The 24,584-nt window shown below is 32.5% G+C and overlaps 1 protein-coding gene across 1 annotated transcript in view; it reads left to right on the top strand.

The window, feature by feature from the left end:
• NIPBL (NIPBL cohesin loading factor) overlaps positions 1 to 24,584 on the top strand; it is a 198,218-nt gene that overhangs the window by 87,577 nt on the left and 86,057 nt on the right. The window contains 8 exon segments of the mRNA XM_035727556.1: positions 2,691 to 2,833; positions 4,859 to 5,024; positions 7,444 to 7,571; positions 10,475 to 10,574; positions 11,110 to 11,261; positions 14,394 to 14,554; positions 15,473 to 15,569; positions 19,073 to 19,699. Coding sequence (XP_035583449.1) covers positions 2,770 to 2,833; positions 4,859 to 5,024; positions 7,444 to 7,571; positions 10,475 to 10,574; positions 11,110 to 11,261; positions 14,394 to 14,554; positions 15,473 to 15,569; positions 19,073 to 19,699 — 1,495 coding nt within the window. The 5' untranslated portion in view covers positions 2,691 to 2,769.

Below are 24,584 nucleotides of genomic sequence, written 5' to 3'. Positions count from 1 at the left end.
CATAGTTCAGCAGTGAGGTATAAATATATTTGTCAGTAGTCACCTACTCAGTCTATACAAGCCCTTTAAACCGAATAAGCATTGTTGCTCTCCTTTCTTTCCCCACTTACTTCCAGTTTTCAGGTGACATCACAGTATTAACATGCCTTGTTATATCACTAAGAAAAGCACAACAATCTTGTGGTTAGATTTATTAATCTCCTAATTCATATGTGGTAACTAATTAAATCATTTTTGGACTGAAATACTCCAGGCTATCGTTGGGTCGGCTTTACATGTTACTTGGGATTTAGGAAAACAGAATAAAGCTGGTTAGCCCACGATAGAACCCTCTAGCAGATTGTTCGCTATTGGTTTCCGTCCTCTGAATTAAATAAATAACATGGTCATTTGTTACTTAATCTGCTTGAGTATGGCAATTTACATTTACAACAGTCATACAAGAATAACAAGATGTTTTTGTGCTGTTCTGTACATAATTTGCATGCATTTGCTTTTTTCCATTAATTACTAAACATCAACTGTAACTTTTTTATTAGCCTAAACTTAGAAAAAAAAATCCTTTGTGTTTTGGTGACTTCTGTCAGGTTTTAAATTCTTTTTTTTTTAAGTGCTTGATACAACTGCTAAATTTATAGTGTTTCTTTAAATTTCTTAAATGTTGTTAAAGAATCAAATTAGTAACTTCAAAGAGTGAAGTCCACAGTATAGCAAGGACAATTATAAGACAACCAGTAGTAATTATATCTTTCCTATACCTTTTCCTGTGCTATTTCCTATCCTGTTTCCTTTCAGCAGGCTCCTACTAGCAAACTTTATGTCAGTCATTCATCAAAGGAAAGCAGTCAAGTTGTTTCCTTGGCTGGCTACTAGAAAAGAATGTACATTTAAAGGACATAACTGTAAGGAAAAAAAAAATAATTACTGAAGAGACAAGGTAGTTGTTACCTGTAGAAGGAACTAAGGTGTTGACTTTTCAGATGGTCATTCTATGGATGTTTACTTTATAACTCTGTTAAACATACATACATATTTTATGAACTTGTCAACATATATCTATAATAAAAGTGAGGAAAAAGAAAATCCTTGATTTTAGCTACCTATATACTTCTACTTTTATTTTTTTTTTAAGATTTATTTATTTGGGTGTGGGGAGGGCAGAGGGAGAGATTCTTTCAAGCAGACTCCCCACAGACTCCCTCCTCACTCCCTCCTCATCACGGGGCTCGATCCCACAACCCATGAGATCATGACCTGAGCTGAAACCAAGAATCAGACGCTTAACTGACTGAGCCATCCAGGTGCCCCTGTATACTTCTACTTTTAAAAAAATTTTTTTATTTGCAAAATTGCATTGAGATATATGAGTAAGGGGAATTATTCGTCTTATATCATTTCACTGTTTTGAAGTTTACAACTCAGAAAACTTAAAGGTTCTTTTAACTGACTGACAAGCAAATAGAATCTCAAAAAATGTTTAAACTGAAAATTGTAATTCAGTTTTCTATTGTAGCACTGTGTTTTAGTTGACATGCAGGCTTCTATTTACTGATGAACTTATAAAGTTATTTAATAAAGGCATATCTTTGATTAATGTGCACATTATTAAAATTTGTATACTTCAAATTTGGTTCTTCAACAAGGACACTGTTAAAGGAAAGATAAAGGTTCCAGAAAGCCACATGTTGAAATCAAGATGAGAAAAATTTGGGGACATTGAACAGAATGGAAAATGTGTTCAGGAATTTAACAGAATGTCTGTACACACAGACAAACACAGAATTACATTATAAAAACAATATTTAAGTCAGCTAAGTCATACAGGAACATTAAGATGTTAAAGCATTTCTCTGCCCTTTCTGTGGTTATGTATTAATTATGTGATTGGTTGATATTAAGCATGCAGTGGTAATTGGGAATACAAGGTAAGTATATGAACATTATATAAGAATGAAGCAAGACAAGTTTCAGAAAATGTCACAAAGGAATATATATTTACAAAAGAATATTGATTGAGCTAAAAGTGAAGGTTAGATTAAGATAGGCTTTTAGCTGAATTTGATGTTTCATGAAGCAGTGGGAACTTGCCCTAGATCTTGAAGAATTACAGGATTTGGACTAAAGTATGGATGTTCTAGGTAGGGGAGATATATAAGGAAATAAATAAAATGTGAAAACACAAGGTAGGTTCAAGATAATCTGATCAGCTTGGTTGAAGAGGATTCCGGTTTATGTAGAAGAGTAGTGAGAACCATAGCTAGCAAGGCAAGTTGAAGCTAGATTTTAATGTGTCTTTGATATGGAGAATTATAGTGTTTGTCAAAATTGAGTATCCCAGTTTAGTAATGTAGCCTACTGGTTACACAGACTCTTGAGCCAGATTGCTTGGGTTCTGTTCTTTCCTCCACAAGTTACTTTAAACTCCCTGTAAATTAATTTCCTCATCAGTAAAATTCGGAAAAGAATAGTACCTACCTTACATTATTCGTTATTGTTGCGAGAACTAAATGAGTAAATATATGCAAAGCATTTTGCAGGGCCTAATATACGGGAAGTATATATGAGCGGTAGCTATTATTGTTAAATAGGTTAACAAACAAGAAAAACAGAAATCTTATTTTTTATAGGCATTTCCTAATAATATTATAGTTGACATATTTTTACAAATAATTGTCTGTTTTTTGTTGCAGTGTTTGGGAAATGGGAAGTAATGACAGCTGGCACCTGAACTAAGTACTTTTATAGGCAACACCATTCCAGAACTTCAGGATGAATGGGGATATGCCCCATGTCCCCATCACTACTCTTGCGGGGATTGCTAGTCTCACAGACCGTAAGTTTGCTTGATTTATCTAATTTATATTCTCTTCTGAGTTAACAATGATTTTAAGAGGGAATGTAGAAAAAATTATTTGTAATTGTCATAAATAACAAATTATTTGAGATACTAGATTTTGAATGACAAATATCATTATTTCCTTTGGTTTATTGGCATGCATGTGAAAGTAACAAAATTAATATAGTCAGCTAATAGAGAAGACCTTCACTTCTGTTTCATCCTAAGGATGCATTAAGAAATGGTGGCATTTGTTTGTTTAAAGGTCTTACACAATAAAAGGATAAATGCAAAAGTAAAGACCAAAGATGAGACAAAGCATTAAAGAAAACTGAAGAAGCATGGATTTGCATATAGGAGCAAATATAGACTTTTAAAAAGCACTTCTAGAAATAACTGAAACTGTCCTTTAAAGAAGAAGGTTTGATAGCCCATCTTAATCTGATTTCTTAGCAATGTTCATTTTGGATGTCATCTTCAGTAATCTATTGGAGTTTGTCATAGATAACAGCAGCCCATTTTACTCTGATCATTTAAGTTCAAAGAATTCTGTCATTCTTTTGAGATTTACTTCGTGTAACACAGTTTTTTAGGGACTCTTTCTTATGGTAGCCCACTCTAACTCTTAAATCTTAATCCCTGGGTAATGGTACAAAAAACAACCCATAGTATTAGTCCCTATGTCATCCAGTCTGAGTAAATAAAGGGAAAAAGAGATAGGAGAGAGAAAAGTAGAAGGTGAGGACATCACATTATGCAAACGTTGGGGCTTTATAGTAAAGGAGCTATGAGGAAATAACTTTAAGAAGTGTTTTTATCTGTGTTCAGTAGTCCTTAATATTATTTTCCTATTGTTAATTTCCAGCTGGTTTCAGTGGGAATAAAATAGTTAATAGCCTATAGCTTTGGGGTTAGGAAACTAACATGGCTAATTTGTGAAATCTGAGTAAGAAAGTAGTTGGTGGAATTAGGATAATGCAGGTAAGGAGACTTCTGAAACTGTGTTTAGTTTTTGTTGTCACTTTGTTACAGGTAAGGCACAAATTCATATGATATGCTGAAGTGCCAAATCAGATATACTACCAGGGATTTATTTTTGGTTGTCCTCCGCATTTTCTCAACTGTACCTTATATTTTAAAAGTTTGCCCAATAAACGCTATTTATTAAGTAATAATTTGTTTCCTGTATTTTTATTAATAAAAAACCTATTATTAGCCACTGGGGCTGAGCAGCCTGTTACACTGTATAGGTGATTAGAAATTAAGCCAAAAACAAAGATACTTTAGTTAACTTTCTTAACTTTTACTTTAGACAAATGAATAGATATCCATTATGTGAAGAGACAGTAAATAGCTGAATTTAAACTACTATATAAACATTCATGTCCTTTTGTTTTCTGTTAGACTAGAATAAAGAGAGGAGAGAACTATTTAGGAATTTATAACTGAAAGCGTAATTCCTTAAATAGTTGGCTTCCACCAGAATCCCTATTCTATAATGAATGTTCTTCTGCTAAAGTGATCTATATTTTTTATATATATACTTAAGCTTTTTAAAAACATATTACTTGTGTAGATATCATGTGAAGAGTTGGGTATAATTACTTGGTTTATTTATGTGGGATTACTAGTGATTCTGATAAATCTCAGAAGCAAAAATAAATGAGATTAATTAATGTATTCTCAGTTCTTAGAAGTTACTTTTTAACCATACATTTTTGGCTTCTCATTTATTAAATGAATAAAGATTTAAGATATAAAAAGTCATGCATATAAAGGAGTTGAGTTTTATTCTTAGGGAGTAATAAACTCTTCTATTGCCCAAGTGATATTTCATGGTTTTACAGAGTTGATTGTTTTTTTCGGGGAGAGGTAGAATGCCTTTTAATAATTTGTCCCATTGATATTTATAACTTACTTTTAGTCCCAAAATACTTGTAAGCAAATATTTTATAAGCAAATATTATAAAAAGACTTCTTATAGTTACTCAATTTCTAATAATCTGATTTTATTCCACATAGTCCTGAACCAGCTGCCTCTTCCATCCCCTTTACCTGCTACAACTACAAAGAGCCTTCTCTTTAATGCACGAATAGCAGAAGAGGTGAACTGCCTTTTGGCCTGTAGGGATGATAATTTGGTTTCACAGCTTGTCCATAGCCTCAACCAGGTATCAACAGATCACATGTAAGTATAATTTAAAAGTAAAAGGTTTTGGTCTAAGAGAGTATTCCTGGTTTTATTCTTTATTTCAGAAAATTTACAAAGTTTAATTTCAAAATATATGAATGGGACACCTTGGTGATTCAGTGGGGTTAAGCATCTGCCTTCAGCTTAGGGCATGATCTCGGGGTACTGGGATTAAGCTCCCACATCGGGCTCCCTGCTCAGCAGGGAGTCGGCTTCTTCCTCTCCCTCTGCCACTCCCCATGCTTGTGTTCTCTTTCTCTCTCTATGTTAAATAAATAAATAAACAAAACCCTTTTATGAATCATGGAACACTACATCAAAAACTAATGATGTAATGTATGGTAATTAACATAACAATTAAAAAATTTTTTAAACCCTTTTATTTAAAAATAAAATATATGAATATCCAAGTGAGCCTTACAGTGAGATTTAAATAGACCATAGTTATTTTGAGACAGTAGTTCTGACCCATGTAGCTATATGAAGGTCTTTTCAACTCTTTGAATAATTTTGGGATTCATCAAGGTGGATCTGTGCAAGGAGGTCTAAAGTTGCTCAAGAAGCTGTCTCCTCCTTGATAATGCTAGAGTGGTTAGAATTCCCAAATACTAGGGACTATAATCTGTTAGCTTTATTTGGAATAGGCTCATATACTTTCCAGGGGAAGTTAACCAAAACTCAAGGACTGACTCCATGGATGGCTACTACAAAATTGGGAGTAATTTTCCCCAGGATTTATCATACCATCTGAACCTAAGTGTGTATTTTCACCCAGTAGATTTTTAAAAAATAATATAAACATAAATTATATAGCTTATTTAGAAAATCTTTGCTATACTATGAGTATACTTTAAAAAATGTTTACTACAGAACTAGTACATATTTATAGTATCTAAACAACACAAAATGTATAAAAAGTTAAATCCTTCGGGGTGCCTGGCTGGCTCAGTCGGTAGAGCATGTGACTCTTGATCTCAGGGTTTTAAGTTCAAGCCCCACATTAGGTATAGAAATTACTTAAAATCTTAAAAAAAAAAAAAGTTAAAACTCCCATTCTTACCCTTCACATCTCATTTACACAGTGGTATTCATGTATCCTTTCTTTAATTTTTGCTTTTTATTTTTTATTTTTTTAAGATTTATTTATTTGAGAGAGAGTGTGTGTGTGAGGGGTAGGGAGAGGCAGAGGGAGAGAAAGAATCTTCAAGCAGACTTCCCGCTGAGCAGAGAGCCCAACACAGGGCCCAATCCCAGGACCCTGAGATCATGACCTGAGCCAAATCAAGAGCTCAACCAACTGAGCCACCCAGGCGCCCCTAATTTTTGCTTTTTAATTTAAAGATTCATTATTTAGAGGAATGAGGATAAAGCACATTATAATGGAGACATGATGACTCTTACAGTAATATACTAAATGTGAATTTTCTGATGGAGAAAATGAGAAATAGTAAAAATCAGAAGGAAGTCTAATACTGATACTTTGTCACTCCAGAAATTCTTCAGTGTCTAAATATTATACCACTTCTTATATCTATACATACTTAACAATTATCACCAAATATTTAAAAAGGGGAAATAGCACATATACATTTATGATTTATTTTATGGAAAGCTGCTTTAAGACTCCCCCCAGAAATTTATTGAAATTTATCATTGAACATCATTTTTATACATCTGTTATTAGGTTTGAGTGGAACAGAGACATATAAAATGTAAAATTAAAAACACTATATTTAATTTTATCATTTAAGTTCCATAGTTGTAAATTTAATTTGCTACTTACTTTTAAGTTTATTGAAAATTACAACTAAGCTTAACCACTTGCTTGGGTTTTTTTTTTTGCTCCCTGATGACTTTGAGAAAAGAACATTAGATGGAAAAGTTACATAATCTCTGGGTCTTGTCTTAACCAGTGTGGCAGCATTATTTCATTCAGAGGACATTCTCAAAAAGGCAGACTCATATTCAAATGTAAGAGAGAAAATATATTCCAAGTCCAAACATCAGCTTCTGTGCATAATTATCATCATCGTACCCTTTCATTATTTTGGAAAGTTTAGAGCTGATTCTGTTTTCTACTTTGAAACTAATATGAACATTCTTAAATAAACTCATAGTTCCATAAAATCATGTTCAGGGCTTTTTTTTTTTTTTCCTCTGTTTAAAATAGGGAAACAAAGTTTCCTTAGAAGAACTCCTCCCTGTCATTTTTGCTAATTCTATTCCAGGAATAGCATCTTCAAAAATCCATGAAGTTGTTGGACATCTTTTGTGATTTTTTTTTTAATGCCATAAGTTCTTGATTTTCTACCTCAGTCTTTTCTGAATTTCACTAGTGAATTGCTATCTAACTAATGTAGAATAGGGAATTCTTAATCACTATTCTAATTTTTTGTGTTTAATTTTTTAATTCCAGAGAGTTGAAAGATAACCTTGGCAGTGATGATCCAGAAGGTGACATACCAGTCTTGTTGCAGGCCGTGCTGGCAAGGAGTCCTAATGTTTTCAGGGAGAAAAGTATGCAGAACAGATATGTACAAAGTGGTGAGGTTTTTCATTGAATTTCATATTGTATTTTTTGTGGGTCTCTTGTCAGAGCTTGTTTCGCATGTAATTAAATCCAAGTGTCTCCTTTAATAAGGTAGCATATCATCATTGAATGCTCTGTTGCTAAGTTAATACCTTGAATCCAGCCAAGAACAAGAAGGAAACTAAATGGATGTTAATATTCTTGCAGTTTAATATGTAACTAAATTCCTTGGGAATTAGACAAAGCTAAAGCATATTTTGTTAGATATTTCAGAATGTGTTCGTTCACTTAATCAAAGAGCTTTAGAAGTCTTTTTTTATTTTAGAAAATCATGGAATTGGTATGAAAGGAGTCTTTTCATTAATCATATAATAAAAATATTTGCAGAGCTTTTCAACATGCAGTACTTGTATAACTAATTATGCCAAGTATTAGTTTTAGTACTGCTGATTACATTCATAGTTATATAGTAAGTTGGTTTAATACTTCTGTTGCCTTACCAACAGAAAAGTAGGTTTATGAGTATTATTATTAAGGAAAAATCTATTTATAATAAATAATAACTAATAAATACTATAAAAAGCATAAAAATATGATATTTCAATATAGATAAAATTTGTATGTAGTCGAGTACCCATGAGCATTTGTACTGAATCTTTCAAGCCCAAGTACTTATTTGGCTCTCAAGATTAAAATAGTCAAAAGGGAGTAGTTTAGACAACTCAGGCCCAGCTTAGTTAACTGATGAATTGTATTCAAGAATATTGCTGGGCGCCTGGGTGGCTCAGTTGGTTAAGCGACTGCCTTCAGCTCAGGTTATGATCCTGGAGTCCCGGGATCGAGTCGCACATCGGGCTCCCTGCTCAGCAGGGAGTCTGCTTCTCCCTCTGACCCTCCCCCCCTCATGCTCTCTCTCTCTCTCTCTCTCATTCTCTCTCAAATAAGTAATAAAATCTTAAAAAAAAAAATATTGCTAGATTTATTGGCAGTACCTCCATGAAGCCCTCCACTCCATTTCCTAGTTAATTTTGTTTATTTGAGTGTGAGTTGTATTTTTAAAGCAATTGCATATTGTCCATTCCCCAAAGTGAATCTGTGGAAATGCTTCTTCCCAAACTCCCCTTTCTACAAATTGAAGGCAGGTCTGCAGGACAATACCAACAAGCTAGATTGCAGTAGGAGGAGACAGATAGTAATGGTGAGAAGTAAATCTAGAATTAAATGCTCTGGAAGAATGTTGCAATGAAAGAAAATATGGAGAGATCATTGATTGGAAGAAAAATTTACAGGATAGGAGCATTAAGTATAAGATAATGTGAGTAGATATCAAATTGAATAAAGGACATCTTCCAAAGCTATTTATACTACATTTTGTACCATATTTTTTAAAATATTTAATTTGGGTAGTAAATCACTCTAATAAAAAACTTGGGAGTATTTACCTTTCAGTCACACATTTTGTATTTTATACTACATGCACTTATATTTTAGTCAAAAACACTGATTTCTCCATATCATACTTTGTGAAAACATAAACTTAGCATTAAAAAATGAATTCATTCATTGTGTGTTATGATTTTTTTTCTAAGCGTTTCCCTGGTGATATTTGGCTTTACAATTTAAAAGGGTGATTCTTGGTTGCTAAATGTAAATGTGAGTCACACATATGGAGCAAATTTAATAATACGCAAATCACTTTATTCATAGTTCCTTGGAACTTTGAGATAATCAGAAAGGACTATTAGAAATTTCATTTGCCCCCTTTTTAAAATAAAGCCATTGCTGTCAAACTAGTAATTCCAGCTTGTCCCAGACTGTTAATTCAGGGGAAACATTTTTTTAACTCTCATCTCATAGAGGATTGCCCTCCCTCTCAAAAAAAAAAAAAAATCAACAGTAATTATAGTAATTAAATTATTAAGCTATGGAACATATGATTTACTACTGAATTGAATTGGAAGAGAAAGCTCAGAAGTTAACTTAGACTGCATATGAAAGAAAACACATTATTAGTGGTAGATTCTGAGGTGATTTTGAGCCCTCATCTCATTCAGAATGCTGCTGTTTTAGAACTAGAATCCCTGCTGCAGTATTACTGGCAAATGAACATGTAACTTCTGTTTGAATGTTTTTGGTGAAAGGCACTTTTCATATCAGTAGCAGGAAATGGAATTTGGGAATATAATGTGATGCTTGTACTCCCCAAAAGATTAGCTATACATATCATAAGAAAGTTCAGGGTCAAGCATAGATTTTATCTTTAATTTTAAAATGTCTAAATAACTGAATTTTTCTGCATCTCCTATATAACAAAATGTCATTTGTGTAATAATTGAAGGAACAATGTCTAGCTTAAAAAGAAACATGAGAATCTGAAAGCTATCCTCACGTTTTCATTCTCTAATCAAATATTCATTTAATCCTTACTGTGTGGCACAGGATTATTGTGGTAGAAGGAATAGGAGCATTCTGTTTCACTTCAGAACATTCAGATGGAAATTGCAGCAACTCAAAACTTTGGACCCCTCAATAAAAAAGTATTTTTTTTTAAATTGAGATCTGAATCACAGTGAAACAAGTAGTGTTGTGAAATGAAGCTTCTAAAGACTGGAGATGTCTGTAATAAAGTATTCCATGTAATGGAAAAACTACCCAACGACAACCTATTGTAGGAAGAATTGTGTAGTATTTGGTCAGAGGTTAGATAAAGTGACTTCTAAAGCTTCTTTTCAACTGTAAAGCTAAATGATAGGACAGTAAGTAAGCAAGTAAAAAAAAAATTTTTTTAATTAATTACCTGTCTCTGAACAGAAAGAACTTTTGAATGTTTGTGATAGAGCAATTGCTTTAAATTATTTAAAAGACATTTTACCATTAAAAGAAAATAACATGTTTTCCATTTTTATGTGATATGTAGGAATGATGATGTCTCAGTATAAACTTTCTCAGAATTCCATGCACAGTAGTCCTGCATCTTCCAATTATCAACAAACCACTATCTCACATAGCCCCTCCAGGTAATATATGCATCATTTTATGAAGTACTATTTTCTGTGATGAATATGCTTGTGAATACATACCTTTAGGTAATGGCGAATTATATGTAGTTGAAAAATTAAAATGCTTAGCTTTAAATAGTAATTCACATGAACATTTGTCTTAAAATGTTAGATGTAGAAATGCTCTAATATACTAATTGAAGTAGCTACCATTTTAGTAACCTTAATTCATAAAGACAAAAGAATGTGTTAAAATAATGTGTTTGAGATAATAAGAAAATTTATAGAGTAGAATTTAGGGAGCATGACTTTATCTTAAATGGATACTTTTATGCAAGTAAAATAAATTACCTGTTTTTACAAATTGTTTAGTATAACTCTTAAATTATGAATCATGAATAATTTTTATATTCTCTGTTTTTCAAAATTTACTGTTTGCATAGGTTTTGTTTTATACAAACCAGAGTTTGGAGAATTTTATGACAGTAAAATTTCAAGGAATAGCATATTTATTTCATTTCCTGATATTGTTTATTTGGATTTTGGGTTTTAGCCGGTTTGTGCCACCACAGACAAGCTCTGGGAACAGATTTATGCCACAACAAAATAGCCCAGTGCCTAGTCCATATGCCCCACAAAGCCCTGCAGGATACATGCCATATTCCCATCCTTCAAGTTACACAACACATCCACAGATGCAGCAAGGTAAGAAAGTTGGTTGTTTATTTATAGGGAATGCCTATAATTTCAAGCAAATTTATTTTTTCTTTTTATAATTTTTAAAATACAAACTAAAACTATCCTGAAATTCATCATTTGGGAGGTAAAAGAATCCCTGTCATATGATTCTTTGGATTAGGTTATTATACAATTGAGTATAGTTATGAAATTAGGAAATGTTCTTATTTTTCTTAATTCTCTTATTTCTTATTGGGCTTTCTCCTTACATAGCACTAAAGCCAAAGAAGAATTACGTTTTAATTGGTAAAGTATATATAGTGTGAAAATTTTACTATGGAGTAAATACAGTGCTGGTAGAGAAAATCTTAGATGCAAAAATTTCTGGCATTAGATTACTAGTCTCAGTTGAAATCAGTTGATAATAGGTCTTTTTAAGGCTATATTGCTTTGGGGGGGGCGCCTGGGTGGCTCAGTTGTTAGGCGTCTGCCTTCCGCTCTGGTCGTGATCCCAGGGTCGTGGGATGGAGCCCCACGTCGGGCTCTGTGCTCGGCGGGAAGCCTGCTTCTCCCTCTCCCACTCCCCCTGCTTGTGTTCCCTCTCTCACTGTCTCTCTCTCTGTCAGGTGAATGGATAAAATCTTTAAAAAAAAAGTTATATTGCTTTGGGACATATGTCATGGCTTCTAAATAATTTTTTATTCGCAATGTAAATAAAGTATGTACTTAAAGTAAAAAAGTATATACTTTTTTTGAAAAATTTTAAGAAGTACAAAAGGGAATATAAAAATTTGTGTTTTTATCCCCCATAATTAACAGCAAATTTTTAACATTTGCAGTCAGTTATTAGTTCCTGTGTGTATTCTTCTTTTCTATTTTGCATGGAGTCAAATGTCCTTTATGAACTTTTTAACTTACAAACTTTTAATTTAATCATCGATCAAAACAGCCATATTCTGGTCTCCCAAAACTAGATAATGAAATATTAGGTTGAGACTATTTTATACACTAATTTAAGGGAAAACTAGGAGGCAGATCACACATTTGGAATAGATACCTCCAAAATTACAGAATTTAGTTTGAGTGCGGAACATGAGTATGTGTGTATTTTGTATGTTCTTGATACTTGTGAAATATTAGTATACTCTGGCACACAAAGGTACGAGGAACATTTTAACTGTAATGAAAGGAAAATGTTAAAAGGACACATTTGGTGGCACCTGGGTGGCTCGTCAGTTAAGCATCTGCCTTTGGCTCAGGTTGTGATCCCAGGGTCCTGGGATCAAGCTCCACATAGGGCTCTCTGCTCTCCCTCTGCTTGTGTTCCCTCTCTTGCTGTCCCTCTCTCTGTCAAATAAATAAATAAAATCTTTAAAAAAAACCGACACATTTGTTCCTTACGGAAATATCCACATACACGTTCTTATGTGTAGGAAAGAACATAAGCTTTTACTCTGATTACTATTGTTTTTTAAAGAAGATAAACCCAGGTTTTTCAGAAGTTGAAATCACAAAATCAGAAGAAATATTAGTTTGAGCGTCTACCTGTTCAGTAATGAGTTACTTCTTGGAAATTCTCAGATATTTGAGAAACTAAAAATATTACTCAGGGATTAGCCCCACCTGGATATTAAGGTTACCATAAATAAGAAAATGTAGTGTGGTAGGCACAAATGGATAGGTAAATGGGACAGAAAAGAATCCAGAAATAAGGCAAATATATATATGGAAATTTAGAGTATGTGGAAGGTAACATTTAAAATTTTTTTCAACCTGTTACAAAAATTTTAGCTGTGTAGAAAAGGTGAAAGATGAGCACAGTGAGCCCCTTCATCAACAGGCATCATAACTCTTTGCCATTAAATACATCTGCTAGGAAGAAGGAAGTTATATAAACACTAGATGTAATAATTCACCTCTAAAAAAATTAAGAGTACTATCATTTAACATCCTGTCTATATTCAGTTTTCACCAGTTGTCCCAAATATGTCTTTCTTACCCTTTTTTTTCTCTTCAAAACGTGATCTGATTAGAGATGTGAATCAAAATTAAAATGAAATAAAATTTTATATTAACTCTATTAGTAAACATTTTTTAGTTATGTGATATCTAGTATCAACAAATGTGCAGGGAAATTTTAACTTCCTACATTCTTCATAGGGATATAAATTGGTACAATCTTTTTAGAGAGCATTTTGACAATATCATAATTTGAAATGTATATGCATCCTTTAGTAGTTCAAATTCTCCCTCCCTTAAGAAGAGGGAAGGCGATAAAACATACTCAATTTTATCTGTAAGTTCTACCATGTGCTGAGACAATTAGTTATTCATATGGAAAAAAGTAAAATTGAATTCCTATCTCAACTATAATATATATTTTTATGACAGCAAAAATACTGAAGCAGTCTAAACATTGAACATAAGAATGGAATATTGTGTACATTATGCAGCAGAATATATTTGTTTAAAATATGTGAATTTGGGCCGCCTGGGTGGCTCAGTCGTTAAACGTCTGCCTTTGGCTCAGGTCATGGTCCCAGGGTCCTGGGATCAAGCCACACATTGGGCTCCCTGCTTGGCAGGAAGCCTGCTTCTCCCTCTTCCACTCCCCCTGCTTGTGTTCCCTCTCTTGCTGTGTCTCTCTCTGACAAATAAATAAAATCTTTAAAAAAATTAAAAATATTATGTGAATTTAACACTACATATATAAAAATGGATAAATTTCAACATATTGAAATAAGCAAATTAGAGAAGGATATATGTACATACATATAGCATACCACTTATATAAAGTTATATGTGAAACAGTGCTCTGTATTATTTAGGAATATATTCATTTATAGTAAAGGCATAAAGGTAATTCATAGAGTAAACTGTGAATTCAATATGGTGGTTACTTTTATGAAGTGAGGGGGAGGGAACAGAGGAGAGGAATATGCAGATATTGGAGAGCTTCAACCTTATCTGATGTTTTATTTCTTTTCAAAAATGGGTCTGAATGATGTGGTACAGTGTTAAGATTTGATCAAGCATTAGTACATGAGTGCTCATTATTATTTTCTGTAATTTCTGTATGCTTAAAATATTTTGTGAACAATCGTTATTTTAACAGTTTATTTTTATAAAGCCTTCTCTTTTTATTCTTATTAATTTCAGCATCAGTATCAAGTCCCATTGTTGCAGGTGGTTTGAGAAACATACATGATAATAAAGTTTCTGGTCCGTTGTCTGGCAATTCAGCTAATCATCATGCTGATAATCCTAGACATGGCTCAAGTGACGACTACCTACACATGGTGCACAGGCTAAGTAGTGACGTATGTAATATATTAGTTATCATTGAGGTAATAAGATAGTGTTAATATTTGTTTCATGACCTATTTTGATTCCATAGTTTAAATGGTATCTACTGTATATCAAGGGTTATACCATGTCTGAGAATCTAGCTATGAACAGTTTGGTTCCTGTACCCACAAGCTTAGTCTAGAGTAAGATTGGTAAACTAGCCAGTAGTTTGGCCTACAACTAAAAATGGCTTTTACATTTTTAAACAAGAACAAAGAACAGTATGTGACAGAAATTATATGTGGCCCATAAAGCCTAAAATATTTATTATCTGTCCCTTTACAGAAGTTTGCCAATCCTTGCTGTAGAAGTTTTGGTTCTTAAATATAGTTTCATTTTTAAATACTTATTCACACAAAAATGTTCCTTTAAATAATGAACCTTTATTAGTACATAGTTCTTTTTCCCTCTAGGACTTGCACATAACTTTATTCCCTGAAATTTAAGGTTGCTTTGATGTTTTAAGATATTCCATGTACTGGAATTGGTTTTGTGGTATCATCAGATAAGTTATATGTTACTGGTTTGGTGGTATTACCAGATAAGTTATATGTATATAAGGATAACAAAGATGACCGTGAACTCTGCCCTCTAGGCGTTTATAGCCTGGTAGGGTGTTCACAGCTCCTTTTGTAGAAAATAGTAAAAATGGAGCATAGTAGTAATACCAGTTTTCTTATTCATTGCCACGCATAGGCTGTTGATTCTTTTGGATACAATTTCAAATCTTCTAAGATTTACCATGAAGAAAACAGGAAAGTGCAGAAGAATTATGCTTTTGAATACCAGCACTTTACTTGTCAGTAGTTTATGTCTTTTATTGGTCTGTTTAAGATTTCTCTAAAGCCTCTCCTGTCATTTAAGGTATAAATTTTATACTCTATTCTTAGGATGGAGATTCTTCAACAATGAGGAATGCTGCATCTTTTCCCTTGAGGTCTCCACAACCAGTATGCTCCCCTGCTGGAAGTGATGGAACTCCTAAAGGTATTATAGTAACTAAAATTTCCTTCATTTCACACACACACACACACACACACACACACACACACACACACACACACACACACACACACACACTTTTTTTTTTTTAATTGGGGTGGATGAGAGAGAATCTTAGCAGGCTCCAAACGCAGGGCTCAATCTCACAACCTTGAGATCATAACGTGGGCTAAAATCAAGATTTGGACACTTAACATGCAGGCGCCATGTAGGCGCCCTAGTATTTCCTATTTCAAGTTGAGTAAAGAGCTCAAAGTTCTTAGTTGCAGATATCAAAAACTGTTCTTTATTTTTCATTTATTGTGGGAAAGAAACAAACCTGTAGTTATCCCTATAAACTTTTGATAGTGTTTTCAGAGATATACAGCATTGTTCTCACTGATAAATCCAGTCATCTTTTCAAACCACAGTCTTCTTATCCTCTCTTAAACGTTTGAAATTATTGATCTACTTTCCCCATCATCCACCTTCCCAAAAAAACTTATTTCATATCAAGTCCACTGGTTTTCCTCATACTTACTTTATTTCATCGTTGTTGTTTTTTTCATTAGCTCTTCTATCTGCTCTCTCATTCCTCAAGATTTCTGTCATTAGACTTTTTAATCTCCCATTATACTTTTCTCCTTGGCTGTTTTACTCAGTTTTGGTAACAGCATTGATTACTTTTATGAACAGGATTGCCAAATTAATGTCTTTAGCTCCAGTCCTGTGTCCCAAGTTGTAATTACTGTTTCCAAACAAAATTTCCTCATGGCTAGCTGGTATTTCAAATTCATTTTCAAGATTGTTCTCACTGTTCTTTTTGCCATTCAATTTAATTTAATGCCATTCCAGTCCTAAATCATCATTAAGTTGTCTCATCTCTCATGTAGTCACTTGTCAAAATCAGGCCTGTTCTGTTTTACCTCTCTAAATGTCTTACACATATTTGGTTTCTGCTTATTAAAATCCTATCTTTTCAAGTTCCAAGTTAAATGGATGATCTTCCATGGATCCTTTTGTCCTAATCTTCTTAAACCATTCATTAGTTTAAATATTTTCTAATAACTTATCCTATACTATTTTATGGACATGAATTTTATCTTCAAATTCCCAAAGAACCTTGTGTGGATTTTTGTATATACTAGATTCATAAAATTGTGAATTTAAGGCCAGGTTTGGGCCTTTTTTTAGAAGTACTTAAAATTAAAGTGTGATAATTTGAATTATCTGAGTTATTGGAAGAGAATATTGTATTCCATGTTAAAGAATTAGCTTGTAATTAATTGCAATATAGCTGATAATAAATTTTTTCTATCCATGAGAATTTCTAATTATAGCCTTCTAAATCATGGGCTGGTGTGCCTCTTATTATAAAGATTTTTTTTTCACAGATTGTCTCTAATCAAAGAGTTGGAACACATTCTTCCTGGGGTGAAAGTTGAACTTTTATGAGCCATTCTTATTCTATAATTCTATGAATTTTCTGGGATAAAAATAACTCAGCTTATGAAAGAGAGAGCAGCTTTCAGAATAACTCTATTTGTAGGGTAGGCATCAAAGTTAGGTACATATCTCACAAGTATTGTCAGAGTGAGAAATTATTCAGACTGCCAGGGAGAAGTAACAGTGGGATAGCTGGTTGATCTAGATAATCAGTCTATTTTTCTTCTAACTCTTGAGGATGGATGGATGGATGGATGGATAACTTTAGATAGAAAGAAAAAAACTTTAGAACAACTTCTTGAACACATTATTCATCAGAAACCTCTGCTTCTGTTCATGAGGTTGTTTTCCAACTAGTTTTGAAGGTTGAATGCATTGTCTGATTTATAGATGAACTGTTGGAATTTAAGTTTGTTCTAAAATATATATAATTAGTCACATAAATTTTAAATACAAAGACAATACGGTGTATTGTAACTCAGATGTTAGAAAAATCTGGGTTTAAATTTTTCAGGTTTGCTAGCCATATAACCTTGGGCAGGTTGCTTAACCACTATAAGCTTCATGTTCCTTTCTGCAAAATAGTGATAATAATACAAATCAAGGTTGTTGTAAATTATTTAAATGAATTGATGTGCAAAGCACCTTGCACACGCTCTGACACAAAATAAATGGTCCAAAAATGTTAGTTTCATTTCTTTTTATCTTCCCATATAAGCTGTCTAAAAACACTATCTGTTGATATAACTTCAAACTAGCATTTCTGGTAAATTGCTTCACTTACATCTTGGGACACCTGGGTGGCTCAGTCAGTTAAGCGTCTGCCTTTGGCTCAAGTCATGATCTCAGGGTCCTGGGATCGAGCCCCACATCAGGCTCCTTGCTCGGCGGGGAGCTTGCTTCTCCCTCTGCCTGCCACTCCCCCTGCTTGTGCTCTCTCTGCCTCTCTCCCTTTGACAAATAAATAAATAAAATCTTTAAAAAAAAAATTGCTTCAGTTGCATCTTTATCACATTTTATCTAATAGATATGTTCTCTAAAAAGTTATATTTTTATATATCACACTTTAGATATATTAACATTGCTGATTGAAAGGGCAGATTTCTGTATCATGGAAAAATCATATATATATATATATATATATACTGAAACCTTAATTTAAGATAAGTCTAGGTTTAAGTTCTTTCTATAAAGCACTTTCATCCTGACTGATTTTTATAATTTCCTATGGGTTTTTTTAAACATTTTATAGTCTAATGATAAGAAATATAACAATTATACTTTTATTTCTGAAGCATATCAATACATTTTTCCTCATTTAACAGCTTGTTATCTAGGAGAATTTTTCCATTTGATTAGCTTATTTTTACCACTTCCTTGTATCGTATGCATTTGTAAATTAATGGGATCTGGGCTGAAGATATTTTATTGAGCCTTGATACTTGCTGGACTTGCATATTTTTCTAATAGAGGGAGGATTAGCAAGCTGAAGAGAGTATGTGAATGATGTTAAGTGGAGGGAGAAAGAACACCACATAAAGGTATAAATCAGTATTTTACCACCAGTTTGTGAAGTAAGTGAAGATTCTAAAAATTGTAATTGTTCCCACTTTCTTTTTCTTATACCAGTAAATATTCATGTGAGTGTAGTTTCTAGGATTAATTTGTTAATTATAATTTGACAGACTTATTCTTACTTTAGACTTGTCAGCTTTTCTAGATAATAAGTGAAAGAATAGAGAGTATTTGTCCAAAATATTTGTGTTGTATCATCTTTACAATGAACTCCTTTGCTGTTTTCAAGCTAAGTATATTTTATAGGGACAAAAATAGAAACAACATAATACTGGTCTGGAAGATGGAATATTCATACTTAAATTTAAACTTGGATCATCTGTGAGCAAGCTAGGCTTTTTGTATTTTGTAAATAAGGTGCTGAGATTAGATAATTTCCTAATATTTTTCTTGCATTACGATGTTGTCACTTGTTTAATATTTCTATCACAGTGTAAGAAAATGTAAAACTAGCACAATTGTTCATTCCTGTTGAATTGCTTTTGCAGGATCAAGACCACCTTTAATCCTTCAGTCTCAGCCTCTACCTTGCTCATCACCTCGAGATGTTCCACCAGACATCTTGCTAGATTCTCCAGAAAGAAAACAAAAGAAGCAAAAGAAAATGAAATTAGGCAAGGATGAAAAAGACCAGAGTGAGAAAGCTGCAATGTATGATATCATTAGTTCTCCATCCAAGGACTCTACTAAACTTACATTAAGACTTTCTCGTGTAAGGTCTTCAGACATGGACCAGCAAGAGGATATGCTTTCTGGTATGGAAAATAGCAATGTTTCAGAAAATGATATTCCTTTTAATGTGCAGTACCCAGGACAGACTTCAAAAACACCCATTACTCCACAGGATGTAAACCGCCCACTAAACGCTGCTCAGTGTTTGTCGCAGCAAGAACAAACAGCATTCCTTCCAGCAAATCAAGTGCCTGTTTTACAACAGAACACTTCAATTGCTACAAAACAGCCCCAGACTTCTGTGGTACAGAATCAGCAGCAGATATCACAACAGGGACCTATATATGATGAAGTGGAATTGGATGCATTAGCTGAAATTGAACGAATAGAGAGAGAATCAGCTATTGAAAGGGAGCGCTTTTCAAAAGAAGTTCAAGACAAAGGTAAAATAATCTCATTACTACCACTTCATACTCTGGGCAAATGTATAATTAATAATGTAAAAAAAAAACGTTTTTTTAGTTACTCTTTTTTTCCCATTATATTTTATAATTCATTATATCTCAGTTATATTTTTATTACTAATGCTCATACCTCAGAAGTTAAAATCTTGATTTTTTATTTCATTTTTTATTTGAAACAATTATCTGAGATTTGGTAATTCTGCATCACAGGTCTATTCACCTATTATGTATCAAATGATATTATCTGTGCTTGTCTACCAAAATGAACGTTAGTATTTCACATGTATTTTCTATAAGTTATGTTAGTATAGTTTTGCATCTGCACCTTTTTTTCTTTCAAAACCAGGGTAACTGATAATTATTTTGAACCAGTACATTTAAGAAAAGTTTGTGTGTATCTTTATTTAGTGAGATTTTTCACTTTGTTTCCAATCCTGCCATCTCTTAATAATATAGTTTGGGTTTGTTTTGTTTTGTTTAGTAAAAAAATTTTGGAAAGAATTTTAAATTAATATTAAGTAGCAAACCTTTAAGGGTCAAGGATCTTTTTTGGTGATTAGATTTAAGTGTTCCCTTTTGTCTGAGTAGTGTGTTAGGATGGAGTGTCAAGACACCTATTCTCTGAATTTATGGGCTTTTTTTGTGCTTTATAAAAAATTATAATCAAAAGTAACTCCCTATTAAATTCTAGATTATTTGGTGAATATTAGATACAAAACTCTTGAAAATTTTGATAGACTGATGAATCAGTGATTGAAATTAGTAATGTAATTTATGGATTTGATGTCTTTACCAGATTCATATACACATTTGACTACCCAAACCAAAGTATACTTTATGCTTTAATTTTATAGTTAAATATTCCAGGTTGTTATATAGTTCTCATATTTTCTTTTTTGTAATTATGAAACAAAATTTCATAAAGTGGAGTAGAACTTTTTATATATGATCTTGTTCATTATGTGACAGGATCATTTCTAGATAATTGTGTTTCTAAGAAACATGCTGAAGATTTATTATATTTTCTATCATGATGGATCTTTTTAACATTATTGAAAAAACAGACATTATTTAGTAATTATTGTACTATGGTGTTTGGTAAGTGCCTAGATCACAGGTTAGTGCAAATAAAGAGACTGCCAGAAGTCTTTATTTTATTGGCTAGGGAACTGGAATTTTTTTAAAGTACTAAACTCTTGATGTTAAGGATGACATACAGTGTTCTTATTCTTTCGTTTAGTAATGTGGGGTTCAGGAAGTAATAACTATAGAGGTTCCAGAATGTATCTCCTCCTCTAACGACTCTTATGAAAGTATATGCATGTCAAATGAAAAGAGCAGTATTATTTAACTTCTCTTGATGGTATTAATCCCAAATTCCTGAATCCTATGACAGTTTTGCAAGGAACATAAAATTGTAATTTCTTGACTGACAAATATTAGTTGCCTTGAGAACTGAATTTTTGCATCACATTTTAATCTGTGTTTTTGGAAATTATGTTCTCAAAAAGGAGCTTAATTTTTTAAATGATTTTTTAATAGTTGGTAGGAACAAAAACAGAGGAAATGGTAAACTTTTTTTTTATTTACTTTCCTGAACTTTTATTGTATATTTGTTGAAGCCGAAGTTTTTACTTTTAAAAACTGAAAGAAAATAAGGATAGTAAATAAGGCTAATTGCATAATACCAAACTTATTTTAGACTACTAACTTTTTTTAGGGGAAATAAAACAAATTCAGCCAATAGCATACTGTTCTTTCAGAAACTTGTAATATATATTTTACTTTTCATTATCTAATCAATTTTCTCTGTAATCTATGATAGCGTGCCTATAACAAAAGTTAATTGAAAAGTTGAGTGAACCGAATTGACTTAAAATTTTGAATTCTCTAAGTGGACTTACAGAGGTATCTGGTGATATAAGGTTAAAGGAATAAATGTTCATTGGAACTACCTGATTCTTAGTTTGATTTAGATGATTTAGTATGTGTATTTTCCCAAATTGGTTATGCTGATTTTTGTCTACCTCATATTAGTGCTGTCATTTCTGACTTGTTTGCTGAAAGCCATGCTCCCATTATTTTGTGGCTTTGTTTGAAAACCTTTGGAATTGAGGTGCCACCTAACACCCCTGATTTGAACCTTGTCATTTTGTATTCAGTTTCTGCACTGTGTGGTGGGCTAGTGTTTTATATTATAAGAGTTAACTTGAGATTTTTGGAAAGATTAAAGGTCTGGTATGTTGCTCTAAGACTGTAGGTGAGGTCATAAATAAAAGCAACATTTTCTGAAGTGGTAGTTTTATAGTCAGCCCTTGAGAATTGAAATATTTCCTTGAAATGAATTTATTACTAGTTACCATTACATTTTAGGACTAAATTGTGAAATTGATATTTACTGCATTCTAAGGTATGGCACTGAGAACTTTTTTTATAACTATTGGTAACTATTGGTGGTGGTAAGGAACAAAAAAGACTACTTGTTTTACTGAGAGCTCTCTTATAGGGTCTGTGCTTGTTTCCCATTATATTCATTTATTATGAGAAATGCTTCCTTTCAGTAGACCAGAAATGAAAAAACTATGGCTTATAAATAAGATTAGAAAATTTAACACACATGGTTGTTTGATCATTATGCAGTTTAAGAAAAGGGATAGAATACTCTTAAGAAATACTTTACCTAGGCTGTGGCAGAACCTCTGTTCCACACATAGAGGACACCCTTCTGGCTGCTAGGTATTTATGTCCCTTGGCCTGTTCTCCCTTCTTTGGGTAGTTTTATGTACACTGATAGGTTAAATCTCTGTAACAATATTTTATAATATTCTTAAAGGGCCTTTTTGCTCAACCTCTGCTCATATTTTCAATGTCTAATTACATAAATTAATTTTAAATGGCTGTTCATCTTTGCTTCTGGGATGACCTATCATAGACATTAATATCTCCTCCATGTGCTGAAAATTCCTGCTTTCTTTTGCCAAAGAGGGGTTTCTTTGTTCATCTTTGCCTATTTCATCTTTTCTCAAGGTCCACTTTCCATGTTAGTAAGTATGAGGAATGGCCTAGCCTAGCTACTAATGTCTTTTATAATATTATGATATTCTTACACTATAACCCTTATAAAAAGTAAATTACCTACTGTCATTTGGAATAAGAGACTAGATGGAAATAGGACAGTTAGCCACTTAGTTTATACTGCAGTTTAAGGTTGGGATGTTTTCATTTTTCATAATTGGCTACTATGTGTATAATTGTCTTTTAAGAGTTTTCAGTTATCAATTGTAAATTAAAGCAAGTGATATAGTTTGTTTCTTACAAGAATAATCAAGTTCAGAATTTCTCTAACGGCTGGATCTTATTTTCATATCAGCATCTAGATGACAAGTATTGTTGGTTTTGAAATTATGGTATCTTTTTGTATGCATTTTCTTCAGGACTATAATGCAGTCTGATAGCTAAAGTTATGGTACCCTGTGCTGAAAAGGGCTTAAAGATAATCAGTGTCCCAAATATTGAAATTATTCTTTATAGAGATGGCTTTCCATCATTAGGTGAAAGTTATGATGTAATGAAGACTGATAACAAAAGTGGATAGACAAAAGTGACGTGCAGATTCAGAGCCACTTATACAGGAATAAGTTCATGGTGGAACTGAATCAGATCAAGTGAATCAGACCTGCGTGCTCTTAACATATTCAAGAATCCTTGCAGCAGTAATGGAATTTTTCCCGGTTTTACAGAAGAGGTGACGTACTTTTCAATAGTTGAAAAATTAAAACTTTGTATTTAGCAATATATTGTGCATAATGGAAAAAATTACAAGATCTTTCCCAATCTTAGCATATTACTCATGTGCAAATGCTTTCATTTATTTTTATTATAAATAATCGTAGCATCTATAGTTTAAGATAACTAAATCAAACATAACAATTTCTTTGAAATTAAGCTATGCTAAATTTCTATTTTAATGATAAATGATAATTTGAAATGAGGTTAATTATCTATAAACTCTTAAGTATTTTGTAATCCTTTAAATTTAGCCTTTAAGATATTTTGATATTAATGTTCAGAAGAAAGACTGATTGCTCATATTAATAAAAGGATGAGCCACAGATTTCTTAAGAGAAATCTTCAAGATGCCTGAGTTTTGTGATGTCATTATGGTTCTTAAGTACACTTAGGTTACCATTTTAATGACTTTCACAAGCATGTTTCATTGAAAAATATAAAAATTTTCAACTAGATTATACTATTTCGATTTCTAGATTCTTGTCCTAAAGGTTTAAGGGTATAAGGTGATAAAGCATCCCATTTATGAGGTAGTAATTATTTGGTGTGCCATATGGTAAGATGTAAAGATTATTTTGTGTGGCAGAACATTACAAAATAAAATTAAGGAAACATAAATTTAATATTCTGAGTGCTTTCTTCTTAAGTATTGAGGCAGAAAGTTTCATATACGTTCTTGCCAGGGTAGTTTTAACTGGGGAAAATAGTTAGATGATAATTATTAATATTATCAGGTAGTTATTTTACAAATGGAGCATATGTGACGGTAGACTTGACTTCCGAATAACTAAGAACCAGAATGACTTACTTCTAAAAAAAAATTACTAGCAAATATTTGAGTAAAATTTTAGTAAAATATTTTACTAGACTTTAAACTGGAATGGACTGGTGCTTCTCACTTTGAAAACAAAATGACGGAACTTTGGTGTATAAAAGCAACATTACCATTAAAAGTTTTTGTTTTTTTCAAACTTGGTTTTCTAACAATAAGAGGTTATTTTTTAATGGTCATTTTGACTTTTAACCTTGTTTTCCTTAAATGATATTCATCACATTAATGAATATCATAAGGGAA

This window comes from Zalophus californianus, chromosome 5 (genome assembly GCF_009762305.2).
Source record: "Zalophus californianus isolate mZalCal1 chromosome 5, mZalCal1.pri.v2, whole genome shotgun sequence".
Lineage (NCBI taxonomy): Eukaryota > Metazoa > Chordata > Mammalia > Carnivora > Otariidae > Zalophus > Zalophus californianus.
The sequence above is the reverse complement of the archived record's forward strand: the minus strand, read 5'-3'. Positions and strand labels throughout refer to the sequence as shown.